Here is a 16,798-nt window from a genome sequence, read left to right on the forward strand (position 1 = left end):
ACATTTCAGAACGTGGCACACTGGTGTTATAGGCCTTTAAATTCAGAAATCTTACCTTGGGCTGCACAATAGTGTGTGGCCCAATTTATATATATATATATATATATATATATATATATAATATTTATATATATATATATATATATATATATATAAATATTATATATATATATATATATATATAATATTTATATATATATATATATAATATAGTATATATTTATATATATAATATATATATATATAATATAATATTTATATATATATATATATATATATATATATATAAATATTATATATATATATATATATATATAATATTTATATATAAATATTATATATATATATATATATATATATATAATATTTATATATATATATATATAATATAGTATATATTTATATATATATAATATATATATATATATATATATATATATATATATATATATATATATATATATATATATATATATATATATATATATATATATAAATATATATATATATATAAATATTATATATATATATATATATATATATATATATATAAATATTATATATATAAATATTATATATATATATATATATATAATATTTATATATATATATATATATAAATATTATATATATAAATATTATATATATATATATATATATATATATATATATATATATATATATATATATATATATATATATATATATATATATATATATATATATATATATATATATATATATATATATATATATCTAATCACAATTAGAATATAAAAATGTGTCACTGCATATTCTTGCCACCAGGAGACCAGAGCATCTCATTATGAGTCAAGAAGAAGAAAGTCTGTCAAGCAGTTTGTTGTGATTCAGAATCATTCCCATCCGTCTCTTTTCTGCCTGTAATGAAACTCACTACACAGTAACACTGCTGTCATTCCTGTGATGCTGTTATACAACCTGGTCACTACCTACATGAGCAGTATAAAGTGACGTATAGCCTACAGATCATCCAGTTTTGCCCACAAAAAGAAAAACAACTTGCATTTAAATGTCAAGTATTGCAACCAAAAACAAAGATGTAAAAAAAGATTTATTTTATTTTTATTGCTGGTTTGTGTAAAGAAATATGCCCTTACAATTACCGTAACAAGAGGATGAAGCTTGTGACAGAGATAAAGCAAATAAGAAAAATAACAGCTTGACTACACTGTAAAAACTAAAACCGAGTGGTTTAATTGTTTTACCATATTCTCATCCTCCTCTAGTGAAACATGCGCCTGACGTCACCACCCATATCTGGTGTGGATGAGTGTTTTCTACATCTGGCAGAGAAAAAAAGACATTTTATAAAAATACTCAAAATTTTAGATATGTGTTTTATTATATATGTTCTTTCTAAATTATATTTATTGTAATGTGAAAATTCAGTTATATTTTATGCATAAAAAGTACTTTTTATTTTCCCAAAGTAAAATTTCTGCCTACTCTTTTTCAAACCATCCATCCAGCTCTATTCGACAGATGACATCCATTAGGGGGGTTAGGGTCCATCCATTCCTGCAGTGGATGGATGGAGCTTCGCCACCACCAGTTTTCCCAGTTTCCACCATGATCTTCCAGGTGTATTGAGACCTGGACTGTTTGTATGTTCCACTGTTACTCCAAACAGTTATCAATAACATTGTCCTGGAGCAAAAAAAAAACAACATTATTTTTTCTGGGGTTGTACGTCATACGTCATTACGTCACGTAACTATCTGTCGGTTCATTACATCTGCTTGCATTTCTGCTTTCTTACCTGTGCTCACATTTAATTTAAATACGCCGAATTTTCCACAGAGCTGCTCTCATTTCTGTAATTTTCTGTTTCTGTTTTAACTGTCACATATAGTCGGACAAATTAGCGATCACTTTCATAGCCAAGCCACGTTGATGCTCTGCTTTTTTACAACCACTTTTTAAAAAAAAATAAGGCCTTATAAAGCCCTTATTCATAGGGTGTAAAGATAATGTCTTTGCTGTAACATTGGCTGTAATCATAAGTAATCTGATGATGTAGGAGGAAGGTTGGAATGGCTTTATTTATGCTCTGCAGCAGACGGCAGTTCAGAGTTACGCAGTTTACGTACAGCGCGTACGTCAGAGTAGTTAATGCTTGTTGATGCAGTTGGAAATGGCGGAGCAGAAAGAGGCGGACGCCTCTCAGCAGCACCAGGAGGACGGAGGCATCAAACGTGAGTGAAACTGCGCCACTTTATCGTCTCTGCGCTAATTTTACGGTCAAAAAGCGCGCTTTGAATTCATGCGTTAGACGTTGTTCTCATGGCTCAGTGAATTTAACGGGAACCTGAGTTTTAAGTGCGAAGCGGGACGAGGGCCTCAGCACGGAGCTCCGCCACTGGGCCTAAACAGTCATCAACAACACGAAGCATAGAGGCGCAGCCGCAGAACTGGACAAACATGACGGCATCTGCGGCTGCAGGCATCGGTGCAGGTGTTTCCCCTCCGGATTGAACAGCCTCTGCAGAGAATATGTTTAACATTTAATGTGAGGCGGTCTCACCACGGAGCTGCGCTGCAGGACCGCAGAGCCGCTGCGCTGAAAGTGCGCACTTTTTGACTAGAAATAAATCGAACTGGAGCGGCTGGATTTATGATTCCCTTAAACCTGATAAAGAAATCTGCATTTTAAAACTTTGTTCCATATATTCATTGGTCGGCATGAGATTCTGATCGTATGATAAGCTTGAGCAAAAATGCAACAAAATCCACACAAAACAAAAATAAATGTAAACAATTATTCTTACTACTGCTAAAACAACGTGGCGTATTGATTATTACATTTTTAAGAATTTATAAATACAATTTCTATATTGTATTTATAAACGCCAACTTTATCTAGTTGTAGTTTAGGTTCCTGTTGTGTTGCTTATTTAACTGAAGTCTAACAAACTGTTGGTTGGTTAGTTAGTCAGGCTGTAAGGTTAAACAGACAGGCAGTTTGCAAATAGTGCATCCCCTCAAAATGTAAATACTGCGAAAAAGTTCCGTATTTTTTGTCCCTCATTTCAAAAAGGGAAACTCATATATAGATTCATCACACTGAGTGAAATATTTCAACCCTTATATTTCTTATCATTTTGATGATTATGGCTTACAGAGAATAAAAACGCAAAATTCAGTGTCTCTGAAAAATAGAATATTGTCTTAGAGTTAAATATTAGAAACTCATGGTGTCAAACCCAAATCTGTTAATTAACTCCAAATACCTGCAAAGGTTTTCTGAGCCTCTCAATGGTCTAAGTCTGGGTCAGTAGGAAACACAATCATGGAGAAGACAGCTGACTGGACAGATGTCCAGAAGACAGCCATGGACACCCTCCACAAGGAGGGTAAACAACAAAAGGTCATTGCTAAAGAAGCTGGATGTTTTATCCAAGACTATTCACAGAAAGTTGAGTGGAAGGAAAATGTGTGGTAGGAAAAGGTGCACCAGCAAAAGGGATTGGTAGTGGTAGTTTAACATGATGTTATTTTAATAAGTTATTATAGGTGGCGCTCTTTTAGTTTCCACACCATTACTGACTGTGTGATTCATGACTGGAAACATTTTCAAATATGTCTCTCTTGTAAGCAAGGTTACAGTGTAGCATCCTGCTTTAAGCCTGCTGACCAGCAATGTGCAGCAACAGGTGGAAGAGGGGTAGTATGGTAGTACTCTATTTTCCATACCTTTTAAAACCTTTCTGGTGTCTCATTAACATAAATTTAATCCACAGGATTGGTTTGATGGAACATTTGTGCAGTTTTGAAACCGTAAACTGTGTTATTTCGTGGTCCTGGATGCCAGTTGATCTAATTCCATATTGTGACAAAAATCCTATTACTTAAAAACAAATAGGTACAGTCACTGGAAGGCCTTTCATTCAAATCTACTCTATTTTTCATATATGACAAATCTGTTTTTTTGTGCCATTAAATGCTTTTATTTTTAGGTGCAAAAAAATGCATTTTAAATTTGAAATTGTTGAAAAAGTGCAGATGTGACTTTCTGTCATCTGGCTTCGAAGGACATGAAGATACTGGTGAGGAAGCTCCTGCAGGTGTGGTCCAAGCTGCAGAGCAGAGTGAAGCTGCAGCAGACAGTGACACCAAACCGTCAACCACAACCTCTGGTAGTTCAGCCAAACGTCTGGTTTTTTCCTGACCCGCTGGGATTTAACCAGGAAACGTTACAGATGCATGAAATAAATGAGTTTTTTGATTTATTCCCTGCATGCAGACAGACACATCTCCATCCAGACCACACTGGAAGGTCTGGAGATGCTGGTGGACCTTAATGGTGGTGAGTTCAGTTCCTTGGGAATATCTCTGCTTTTCTTCTATTTATTCTGTGTGTAGGAAAAAAAACCAAGAAAGAAGCAAGTCTGTTGGTTGGATGTTAATGAAATATTAGAAGCTGAACTTTAGGGGTAGGGTTTGATGGAAATTACATAAAATCATTAAAGAGGTTACATTTCTTCAAGCACTTCTTCAACAATTCAATAGAGAAAATGATGCTGAATAACTCAGTCAGCTCAGATAACTACACTCAGGTCTTTAGATGTTTGCTCAGTAATGCTAATTTCTTTAAAGCAACCATCATGATATTCTTTTTACCCTCCAGCAGGGCGGAAGTCCTGCCCTCTGTGTCCTGAGGAGAAGTTCAAAGCCTGTTACAGCCACAAGCTGCGGCGCCACCTGCAGAACCTCCACTGGAAGGTCTACGTGGAGTCTAAAGGTAGGAAAGCAGAGAGAACCAACATTACTGTATGAATTAGGAACATATTGTTGATCTGCTGCAAGGTTCTGCCTCTTTCAGAGATTCTTGTCTGTCTAAAAGCTATTTATATCTGGAGTTGCCTAAGCGTTTTGAGAAGCACTAACTACTCCTGCTCCAGATGATGCTAACTGCTGACCTCCGTCTCCTTACAGGCAGCAGGATGTGCATCTGCCACCTGCCCTGCAGGAACCCGAAGCCCAGCCTGAGTGGAGATCAGGTGAGGCAGGTCATGTTGCTGCATTAATTACTTACAGTTCAGTTCTACTCTGAAGCTTCCATCCATCATCTTCAGCAGGCATGTTTTAATCATTTTGGCCTTTTAACGATTTGTGTGAGATGCTGTTTTTCCAGGGTGGAAGGAGGCAACAACATGCAGCTGCAGAGGTTTCTAAAAACAGGAGTTTGCTGCAGTTTGATTATCATTGTGGGTTTTCTCTAATTCAGTATGGGTCAAAAGTATACATACAGGTGTAATGGATTATGATAATTGATTATAAATATTAATCAAAATTATAATTAAAAATCATCATAATTCAGAAGTAATAAATTCTAACCAAAAATCTTTCCTTACGAATAAAGATCAGAGATACACTGTTGGTGTGATTATTGGGCTCACAGCATTTAATAATTACAATGAGTTAATTATCATTAATATTAACTGAAACCATGCTAAATGTGACTGGAAACACCGAATGGTGCGGACAATGGGCCTTATTTTGACAGATAAACTTTCACAAAATAAACACTGGTTCTCTATGTGAAAATCTATCAAACCAGCTATTCATGTTCAGCAACGTTTTACCAAATTAAGCATGCACTATTCTACAAAAGGTGTACATTAATAATCAAAAATAAGGATGCGTGCCCTGGTTTATAAAATGTCTTACATTTTTTTAACCTTCATTTTAGACTCTAAAACATCCTTAATTTTCCACGACAGGTTCCAAATTTTTGTTTACTTACATCTTTACTTTTGTCTTTGCCCATCAACTCACAGTAAAACCTGCTGTTAAAGATGGTGCGTTCTGCTGGTAGGAAATAGAAATCAAGTTGGTTTTGGTCCAGTTCCCACCACCAGGTCCCTCATCATGGGAGAGTTTGCATTTAATGAGCTTCATTGGATTTATTCTAATTGACTAAAACCTGCTGTCATTAATCAGTCTGTTAACCTGAGTGTTAAGGAAATGGACTCACATGCAACTGCTGAACAACACCAAGTTACCAGGGTCATTTTTCATTTGAATCAAGTCAGGTGTAAAAAAGGTAATTTTTCAAAATTTTTGTAGATGTTTTCTAAATAAATGTCTTAATGAATTTCCCTTGATCCTTTGAAATCCTTTTAGAGAGGTCAAAATGAAATGAGAGGTCAAACAGGAACACTGTACCAACTGTCAAGCAAGGTGGTGGCAGCATCATCCTGTGTGGTTGTTTTGGTGCCAATGGTACTTAGTACATTTCACAAAGTGGATGAAATAAAATGGAGGAAGACTCTCTCTGAATTCTTCTCAAATCAACAGGTAGATGATTGACACCTTGACCCAGTTGGTGGTTCTAACTGGACGATGATCTCAAACATGCATCTAAACTGATGTTGGAAAAGACCCTCAAAGGCTCCCGCCCTAAACTGTAGTAGTGGTGAAATATCCAGCCAGAATGATGCCAGAAGCTTGTTGGTGGCTACATAAAGTTTGGGGTCGAGCTGCGGCTTGATATGAGACATCTAAGCCAGTATCAGGGTGGGTGGGTTGGGGCGGTAAGCAGATGTACAGGTACATTTAAAACAGTAGAATATCATGAAAAACTTTCATGTTTTTTGTTTCTTATTTGGAAAGCTAAAACTCATATTTTCTAGATTTATTCCACATAGAGTGAAATATTTTGAAGCTTTTTTGTTCTAATTTTAACGATTCTGGCTTCCAGAAAATGAAAACCCAAAATTCAGTGTCTTGGAAAATGTAAATATTACAAACATTACAATATTTTAAACAGAAATGTCAGACTTCTGAAAAGTCTGTTCATTTCTCAATGCTTGGTCTGGGCTCCTTTTGAATTACTGCATCAATGCAGCGTAGCATGGAGGCGATCAGCCAGTGGTTCTGCTGAGGAAGTCCAGATTGTTTTGATAGCTACCTTCAGGTCATCTGCAGTTTTGGTTCTGGTGTCTCATCTTCCTCCTGACAGAAGTCCATAGATTCTCTAGGGGGTTCTGGTTGGGCCAGTTTGCTGGCCAATCAACCACAGTGACACCAAGGTCATCGGACCAGCTTTTGGTACATTTAGCAGTGTGGGCCGTTACCAAGTCCTGCTGGAAAATGGAATCAGCATCTCCTTAAAGCTCATCAGCAGAGGGAAGTGTGAAGTGCTCTAAAACTTCCTGATAGACTGAGGCGTTGACTGTGGACCTCACAAAGCCCAGTGGGCCAGAACCAGGAGATTACATGGTATTATCACTGACTGTGGCAACTTCTCAATGGACCTCTAGCAGTGTGGATTATTTTCCTCTTCACTCCTCCTCCAGACTCTGGAACCTTGATTTGCAAATAAAATGCAAACTTTATTTTCATCTAAAAAAGGACTTCGGACCACTGAGCAACAGTCCAGTTCTGTTTCTCCTCAGGCCAGCTTAGACGCTTGTAGCCCATGTGTAGGACCCATCTGTGCGTAGTGATTCTTTATGTGCCGACTCCAGCCTCAGTCCACTTCTTGTGAAGCTCCCCCAACTTATTTAATAGATTTTGCTTGACAAACCCCTCGAGGTTGTTATCCCTGATGCTGCGACACCTTTTCCTACCACAGATTCTCCTGAAGCTATAACCATTAACGTTTGACCTTTCTTTTCCATAGAAAGGACTCCTGGATCAGTGCTTCTGTGTCCTTTTTGTGTCTCTGCTCTGTTCTCTCAAACCTCCAGTCGGTCGTGGCAGATGGCCGCTCACACTGAGCCTGGTTCTGGTTCTGCTGGAGGTTTCTTCCTGTTAAAAGGGAGTTTTTCCTCTCCACTGTCGCTACATGCATGCTCAGTATGAGGGATTGCTGCAAAGTCAACACCAGTGACTGTCCACTGTCTCTACATGCTCATCCAGGAGGAGTCAATGCTGCAAGTCTCTGACTGAATGCAATCTGCTGGGTTTCCTTAGATAGAAAAACTTTTTATCCAATTTGAATAAATAACTGAATCTGACTGAACTGTTCAATAGTTACGATTAATTAGAATGTATGAACCTGACTTAAAATCTGTATGATAGGATTGAATTGACTTTATAAAGTGCCTTGAGACGACATCTGTTGTGAATTGGAGCTATATAAATAAACCGAACTGAACTGAATTGAACCGATATTATGTGAGTTTCACTTTTTGAAATGAGGGACAGAAAAATACTAAACTTTTTCACATTATTAAAATTTTTTAAGAGGTACTTGTAATAAGCAATAAGTTTAAACTTGTTCACCCAGTTCTTAGTTTAAAAAAATAGTAGTTTTATTTTGTTTAATCGTCCACAGTGGTAAGAAAAAAGCGGGTTGAATAAATAAAGACCTCAGAGTTTTACCCTTTCAGAGGATGGAAACTTCTGACCAGAGCTGACGAGTAAAATCAGTTTCGTCTCTCCTCCAGGTGTCGGGGCGACATATGGCCCACTACCACTGTGTGGTGTGTTCTGTCACAATCGCTCGAAAGACCGACATGGTCAGTCACCTGAAACGCCACGTCAACAAGGGAGAGACTGAGGCCAGCTACTCTGGGAGCTCAGATGTTCAGTTTGAAGAGCCGAGTGAGGAGCATTGTTAAACACCATGTCCGACATCGCTCTTCTTAACTGACATAAACGTTCCTCTGATATATGGTTTCCTTTTCCACAGCTCCATCGGGTCAGGCCTACGAAATTCTGAAAGAACTTGGAACGAATGTCCAGCTCCTCCCGAACCACACCACCCCACAGAAGAGTGACACCTACTTCAACCGGAAGATGAAGACCAACAGGTGGAGATGAGCCTCTTTTACAACCCGATTCCAGTGAAGTTGGGACGTTGTGTAAATGTTAATACAAACAGAACTGTTAACTGACAATGGTGTTCTGAAGTGTTCCTGAGCCCACGTGGTAATATCTGTTACAGGATAATGTTTTTAATGCTTTGCCTCCTGAGGGGTCAAAGGTCACAGTCATGCTCCTTTCATACGCAGTCATGACACTCACCTGTTTCCAGTTAACCTGTTCACATGTGGACCGTACCAAATAGGTGTTTTTTTTTTTAGCATTCCTCAACTTTCCCAGCTTTCTGTTGATAGTTGATTTTTTGCAAACAGAATAAAGTTTATCAGTTTGAACATAAATAAATATCTTGTCTTTCTAGTGGATTCAGTTGGACATGGTTTGCAAATCATTCTGTTCTGTTTTTATTTACATTTTACACAACGTCCCAACTTTATGTCTGTATGAATGAAAATGTCTGCTAAGGCATGTTGTTGTTTCAGGCAGCTGGTGTTTTGTTCCATCGCTGTTCTGGCCGAGGAGAGGAACCCACTCGAGTGTCTGGATGCTTTTGGAGCCACAGGTGAGAGTATTTCCTGTTAATTTCTGGCAGTCTTTAACATCCCTGTGCAGGAATTTGACTCACAGTATTTTCAGCCTGTTTAAGGTGAATTAGATTGAAGTATGGACTTTGATTAGGCCTCTCAGAAACCTTTGTTTTTGTTTTAATCAGTGGCCCGCCACATAACTTTTGTCCTGTCAGTCCACAGAATATTTTCCCATAAGTCTTGAGGATCATCAGGATTTATTTTTTTTTTGGTAATGTGAGACGGGCCTTAGTGTTCTGTTGGGTCAGCAGTGGCTGTGGCTTCGGAACTATCCCATGCTTTTGCCATGTCTCTCTTATTGTTGAATCATGAACTCTGACCTCAATTAAGGCAGATATAAAACAAATCAATTTGTAAGAGAGCAGAAACCTTTTCATGGCACTCTAGACCTGAATGGTTGGACATTTTTGCATGTGGTCATCAAGCAGTGGAGATCTCATGTCTGACATGACTTCTCCACACTTTGTGCCAGAGTAAAGATGAGTAACTGAGTTCGTTTTGTGTCTGTTATGCTGTTCTTCAGGCATTATGGGCCTCCAGTGGGCCAAACACCTTCGTAACTCCGTCAGAGTGGCGATAACAGACATCAGTGATATCTGCGTGAAAATGATCAAAGAGAACTGCGAGCTGAACAACATCCGTGTCGATGGAGGCTCTCGAGGCCCGCGGGCCCCTGAGAAGGCTGGCAGCGAGGCAGAGACAACTCCCATTGCTACATTGGAGGTCGCCAAGATGGACGCCAACGTCATCATGCATTTGCGGTCTTTTGATTATATGTAAGTTTACCTTTGAACACATCCTGAAAGGTCTGATGTGTCAAAAACGTTGTTCCAAACCTTTAATCTTCCAGCCACCTGGATCCATTCGGAACTGCCGTGAACTATCTGGATGCTGCCTTCAGAAATGTCCGAAACCTCGGTATTATCTCTGTGACATCTACGGACACGAGTTCACTCTACGCCAAGTCGCCCAATGTCACCCTGCGTCACTACGGCTGCCACATCGTGCGCACGGAGTACTACAAAGAGCTGGCTGCGCGCATGGTTGTTGCTTCTGTAGCCAGGTGGGACTTCTCTTCTTAGTGTTCCTTGTTAAGAAGACTTTAAATAGTTTAATGAGATCTTTCTGCGATGTGCTGCAGAGCGGCGGCACGCTGTAACAAAGGCATCGAGGTGCTGCTGGCGGTGGCCTTGGAACACTTTGTGCTGGTGGTGGTGAGGGTCCTCAGGGGTCCGTCGCAGGCGGACGAGTCGGCCAAGAAGCTACGCAAGCTGGCCCACTGCCAGTGGTGTGAGGAGAGGGTCTTCCTGAAACTGGGGAACATGGTGGACGGTGAGCTGCTGTCACATTCATGCTGTCGGTGACACGAACCAAACTGTGAGCAGACGGTCCTGCAACTTCACAGAATAAATTGGATTGATCAGTGAAACCTTGAAGTAGTGCTGGGCGGTATGATTTAAAATTTGCATCATGTTTTTTTTTTTTATCTATTTACTTAATTTTATCCATGACTGGGCTTTTATATATGTCTGTGACTTTACTCTCAGGAGTACAAGGCTTTAAATAAAGGCTTTAATCAAAGTATCAATTACTTTGTCCCATAAAATTGCACAATTTATGAAAGAGTCAGTATGAAATTGCAGAAGCGTTGCAGAATGTAAGCTATTTTTATTGTGCAAAATGCAACATATTAAAAGTAGAAATAAAGAGAAACTTTAACACTGCTTCCTTTTCAGAACAAAAGACTTCAAGATGGTTCTATTGACACAAAAAAATTAACCTAAAATTAATCAATAAAAAGTATTCAAGTAAGACACAAGCTTAATTTCAGTTTCCAATATGTTAACCTTGGATCCAGGGTATTAAAGTATTTAAACGCCACAAATGAAACATATAACAAATAAAGCTTCTAAATTTCGATGTGCATTAATGTTTGCCCCGGTAAGATGTACCTTGTATCATTGATCTGAACCGGTCTGTCTCGACTGTCTGTAGTGGGACCATGTCCTTGCATAGGTGGATTGTTACTTTACTCTTAATGTTGCTTCACCGTTTGTTTTTGGGGTCATATACAGTGCCTCCAGAAAACGCCGGTTAAAGCGATGTCTGACCCTTTGGCTCAACTGTTTTTCTGGTTCTGCTGGTTGACGGCATTAAACCCGACGACCGTAATGGCAGATATTCCAACACATGTTTTTTGCTGATGTGATGAAGTAAGTTGCTAGTGTTAGAAGACCTGCAGCAACAGTGGCTCGACAAACTTTGCAATATACAGCCTCTTGGTCTGCGTCTGAATTTTTTTTTAATCCAAAAAACTTCCAAACTAGAGCCACAGCTCCTCTCTTGGGCACAAGTCTGCCTGTTGGAAGCGTTACAGCTGTTTTCTCAGCTATGTCACGGCATGGCGGTATATGAAAAATTCATATCGGAGGGGTAATTGCAACCGGTATTCCGGATGAACCGGTATACTGCCCAGCACTACCTTGAAGCTTAATGTGTTGTTCTAAGTACAAAATGATTGGTTTATCTTAGACAGGAACTCTGTGATTCCACCAAATATGTGCTTCATTAGAGTGTAGCTGGTGTTAGAAAGTTTTTTAACCCTACATTTTATCAATTTGTGTATATATTGAAGGATTTGTTCCCTAATAATCTGCTATTAGTCAAATATATTTAGTTAAAATGGTTCAGTTTGACTTGTTGCACGGTGGCACAGTTGGTAGTACTGTTGCCTTGCAGCAAGAAGGTCCTGGGTTCAATTCCCGACCGGGGGTCTTTCTGCATGGAGTTTGCATGTTCTCCCCGTGCATGCGTGGGTTCTCACCGGGTACTCTGGCTTCCTCCCACAGTCCAAAGACATGCCTGTTAGGTTAATTGGTCACTCTAAATTGCCCTTAGGTGTATGAATGAGTGTGTGCATGGTTGTTTGTGTGTTGCCCTGCAATGGACTGGCGACCTGTCCAGGGTGTACCCCGCCTCTCGCCCGTAGACTGCTGGAGATAGGCACCAGCTCCCCCGCGACCCACTATGGAATAAGCGGTAGAAAATGACTGACTGACTGGTTCAGTTTGACTTGTTCAGTTTAGCTAAGTTGACTTTGATTAGCTTAGGTTACTGGATCTTGGAAAAGTCTTAGCTTAGATTGTTTTGTGTAGATTAGTTTATTTCAACTCATCATACTTTATGTTAGGCTACTTTTAGCTCTGTTTCAGCATACCATAGCATGACCTTGCTAGCTTGATTTAACTTGGCTTGTTTTACAGAGACTTTATCTTAGTTAATCCTAGTTTATGTGATCTTTATCTTGATTTTATTTATTTCATTTGTTTGGTTTCTGAGTTTGGTTTATCTTTTATAAATATATCTTAGATTAGTTTAGTTACATCTAAAGTAGTATATTTTAGCTCAGTAGATTAGCATTACTATACCAAGGTTTAACTTAGCTTCAATTTAACTTTACTTAGGTTTGTCTACCTTAGCTTTTTTAAACTTAATGTAAGTCTTTTGTATGTAATCTTACTTTATCTTAACCTGACTTCTTGGAATACATTGGTTTAGCCTTGTTTAGTGAAACTTTAACACAGTGTTGCTCCTAATTTTGTTTGCTTTAGCTTACTATGTCTTATTTTAGCTTAGCATAGCATAATGTAGTGTTATATATTTATAGTTTAGCTAAATTAGTTTAGCCTAGTTTAGTTGGATTAGTTAATCATAAATTATTTTAGATAATCTTATTTTTTGGTTCACTGCAGTTTAACTTATCAGGTTAGTTTATCTCATGTTGGTGTAGCCTGGTCTTGTTAGCTCAGCCTAATGTAGCTTATTTAAGCTTTGCTGAGTGTAGCTTAGTGCTGCATATGTTGTGCTGCATATGTTGTAGAAAATTACCATTTAGCTGTGTAGAAACCGGTTGGGATGACTTTATCCAGAACAAGCCTAGTGTTGTATTGTATTAGAAAGAAATTGGCTTTTAGCTGTATTAAATTGCCCTTTAACACCTTTTTCTTGTAGACACACTCCCCTGTAACTGTCATGGAAGTCTGCCTGGAAAGACCGCAGTTCAGCTGGGTCCTCTGTGGTAAAAACTGCACCAATCAGCGTCAGAAACACACATCCATAAATTAAAACCAAGTTCCCTAAATACTACTATTGAACTGAAAATATGTTGTTTAAGATTTTTTTTTAACTGAATCAGAGAAATTGTATTTTCCTTCATAGAATATTCACATATAACTGGAGCTGACAGGATCTGGAATAAACTGTTGTATAGAGAAAAGTCTGACACGTATTTCTATGCACGTAGAAACACAGGTTTCATGTATCTGTGTGCAGGTCCGGACCTCTGTTTAACACTGGCTTTCTGAGGAGGATGCTCTCTGCTGCTGTGCAGCACAGCATGGACGACATCCAGCCGCTGGTCAAAACTCTGATCTGCGAGTCCGAGTGCACCACTCTCAAGTCTTTAGTGCACGGGTCGTCAGCTCTCACCAACCAGGGTAACTATCTCAGCTTTGATGCAGTCTGTTATATCTGTAGGATAAAACGCTGAATCTTCTGTTTCCGCTGCAGTGGAGTGTGGAGTTGTTATCAAGACATTACAGAGTGGAGAAGATGGAGGTCTGGCTGATCAGTCCGGTCAGTTGCTCTGTTTTTAACTTGTCCTATGATTCTGTTCTTTATAAATTACCTGCACAGGAAATACAAACCAACCATTGTATTATTGCTTAATGACCCATAATGATCATATACAGGTCCAGGAATGTGCAGGAATCATATCTAAATATGGACATGTGTAGGTGCAGATATGTCCTGTAGAGGGCGGTGTTGTCTTGATTGACCTGGTGGAATTTATAGTAAAAGGTTTTCCTGCTAACCAAACTTTACTGGCTTTTTACCAGTTCTTTTTCATGGTTATATTATGGCAAGAAGAGTTTTATGTTTTCCCTGTTTTTCCTGTAGGGAAAAGGAAAAGTGGGGAGGAGTCTGGAAACGTTGTGAAGAAGTTAAAGCCGGACGTGTCTCTGGAACATCCACCCTTCTATTACAGCATCCACCGGCACAGCATCCGGGGCATGAATATGCCCAAGTGAGTGATTTGTAACCAGTACACAAAATAACAGACTGAAACAACAATTACAAGGCCATGAAAATATGTTGCATGAATGGAAACGAAGGCACAAAGACCGTGGAGACAAAACAACTGGAAATTAACAAACCGGCTAGAGATAAACTTCTGTCAACCTTTAGCAGAAATTATTAAAAATGAATTAGAGATTTAAAACCAGGCTGTTAGAAATTCATTTAAAAGGAATGAAACCCAATTTTAACATTTTATTTGTGATAACATCCAAACACAAACCCCTGGACCAAATCAAGACTACATTATTTACTTCACCAACAGCGTTTATCTTCCCAGATCAGATCATAGCAGAGGAGACTGTTTAAAATGATCACCTCTGAATCGTTTACCTCCTGAATCCAAAACCATCTCTACAGGGACATAAGTGCAACCCCGCAGCATTATGCTGCCACTGCCATGTTTCTCTGTGGGTATCAGGTCTTTTTATGTATTTTGGTGATGCTCACTTTTTTGCAATTGTGTCCAACAGTTTAGGTTTGGTTTTATGGGAGCAGAACACCTTATCTTCCAAAGCTTTAGGTGAACGTAGCCATGCTGGAGTTTTTGCTTTGGAATAAATGCTTCTGTGTTAGACGTCTACTCCATAGTCCAGACATATGGTGAATACAGGAGACCACTGGGACATACAGAACCAGAACTAACCAGAAATTAGTGGCCTCCTGGCAGCCATCCCCTTTCTGTTTCATCTTTTTTGGAGAAACTTCCATGTTTCTGTAATCATCTTCACTTTGATCCATGGTATATACATGTTGCTCTGCAGTTTTTAGTGCATTTAACCTGATGGATACTTTTGTAGAATCGAACCCAGTTGGATCCTTTCAGAACCCTGAAACAGTAAAGTCTAACCTGCCATGTAGGTCTGAATGTTTCTGCTGCGTGTTTCCATCCACAGGTTAAACAAGTTCCTGCAGTACCTGACAGAGGCCGGCTTCAGGGTGGGCCGGACTCACTTCGACCCGACGGGAGTCCGGACCAACGCCACGCTGCAGCAGTTTAAATCCGTCCTCACCAAGTACAGCGTGCCCACATGCACCAACGCTGGCGTCAGCGCTCAGATGAGCGTGAGTGCGGAGAAACCGGTCTGAGCCAAGAAAAGTCTGGAAACATGGCAACTCCTTCTGACCCAAACTGAGTTCTGACCACACTCATGGACATTTGTTAGAGCACATTTTTATTAAACAGCACAAACTACTATGCTTATATAATGTCAATCTATTTAATTTACCCTGAAAACAATATTTTATTCATTTCTCCTTTCTCCCGATTTTTACCTTTTTATTCGTCTTTTAGAGGCACAATAAAATCTTTCTGCAAAATGAGACATTTTACAGCTTTCTGGAGTTTTTTTGGCAGCTACAGTTTTATATTTCAGTTGGTATTCTTCAGGTTAATAGTTGCAAGTAAATAATATTTTTGCACCGATGTTTAACCTCCAGGTTTGCTTCTTTACAATAAACGAGGCTTCTGATTTATGGATTCAGTCAGTTGAGGAATTTTTTTTTATGAGCTGTTATTGTAATTTGCAGATAATTGAAATTTTTTGCACAAACAGCAATAATTTGTCATAAGATACAAATTAAAGATAAATATTTACTGACATTAAACAAAAACATCAATAATTGTCTGGAAAAAGGTTTGGAAATAATGTTTTCATGCAGAAAATGTGTTTAAAATTAAAAACCTATGAAGACCTGACATCCTACGTTTCCCACAATGCACCCTGCCTCTTGCTGAACTTAACCTTTATAATGTTTGTAGGAGTGAAGACAGAGCTATGCTGAAATTTCAGTTTATGCTCTTTCATATAATTTGAATTAATAATACCCTAAAGTCAAGTTCACAGCTTTAAATAATTCAGAGGCAAAGCTTCTCAGCTCTTTTACACCAGCAGCTGGCTCTGTGTACAGTAACTACACAATTTCTAACAAACATGTTTAAAGATGATTGAAAACCCAAAAAGTGGAGCAAATCTATGGAATAGTTTGGAGAAAGATGTGAGAAATTGTACAAATATAAATTAGATTAAAATATTTGATAAAAACTCATGAATGTATACTGTTGGGTGCTAAAGGACAGGTTTGGGCTGCGTACTGTTAGATGATATAAGAACTCTTCAGTACATCAAACAATAATTCCATATTATTTATATATTTAGAAGATAATATAAATGAGTTAAGATCAGCAATCAAGTGTGTGTAAAAATGTTCTCTCACTGACTTTAAATCAGACTAAACTTTCTGCTTTAGGTTAGAATCAC

General features: G+C 38.4%; 1 protein-coding gene across 2 annotated transcripts; it reads left to right on the plus strand.

The window, feature by feature from the left end:
- The first annotated feature begins 2,082 nt into the window (after window positions 1-2,082).
- Window positions 2,083-15,860, plus strand: trmt1l (tRNA methyltransferase 1-like). Of its 2 annotated transcripts, none has more exons than XM_047374640.1 (16): window positions 2,083-2,237; window positions 4,074-4,178; window positions 4,286-4,348; window positions 4,670-4,783; window positions 4,978-5,042; window positions 8,439-8,595; window positions 8,684-8,804; window positions 9,297-9,376; window positions 9,925-10,177; window positions 10,252-10,464; window positions 10,543-10,733; window positions 13,413-13,479; window positions 13,734-13,897; window positions 13,971-14,036; window positions 14,361-14,487; window positions 15,434-15,860. In XM_047374640.1, exons 1-16 carry the CDS (start codon window positions 2,165-2,167, stop codon window positions 15,624-15,626), a joined length of 2,052 nt encoding a protein of 683 aa, XP_047230596.1. In that variant the 5' UTR covers window positions 2,083-2,164; the 3' UTR covers window positions 15,627-15,860. The 2 variants fall into 2 exon arrangements, with proteins under 2 accessions (XP_047230596.1, XP_047230597.1); XM_047374641.1 differs by having other exon boundaries at window positions 4,673-4,783.
- The last annotated feature ends 938 nt before the right edge of the window (window positions 15,861-16,798 follow it).

Source organism: Girardinichthys multiradiatus, chromosome 9 (assembly GCF_021462225.1).
Source record: "Girardinichthys multiradiatus isolate DD_20200921_A chromosome 9, DD_fGirMul_XY1, whole genome shotgun sequence".
Lineage (NCBI taxonomy): Eukaryota > Metazoa > Chordata > Actinopteri > Cyprinodontiformes > Goodeidae > Girardinichthys > Girardinichthys multiradiatus.

Coding starts and splice junctions, on each gene's coding strand:
- trmt1l (XM_047374640.1), top strand. CDS start 2,165: ATGCAGTTGGAAATGGCGGAGCAGAAAGAGGCGGACGCCTCTCAGCAG. Junction 10,178..10,251: donor TTGCGGTCTTTTGATTATAT/GTAAGTTTACCT, acceptor TTAATCTTCCAG/CCACCTGGATCCATTCGGAA. Junction 14,037..14,360: donor AGGTCTGGCTGATCAGTCCG/GTCAGTTGCTCT, acceptor TTTTTCCTGTAG/GGAAAAGGAAAAGTGGGGAG.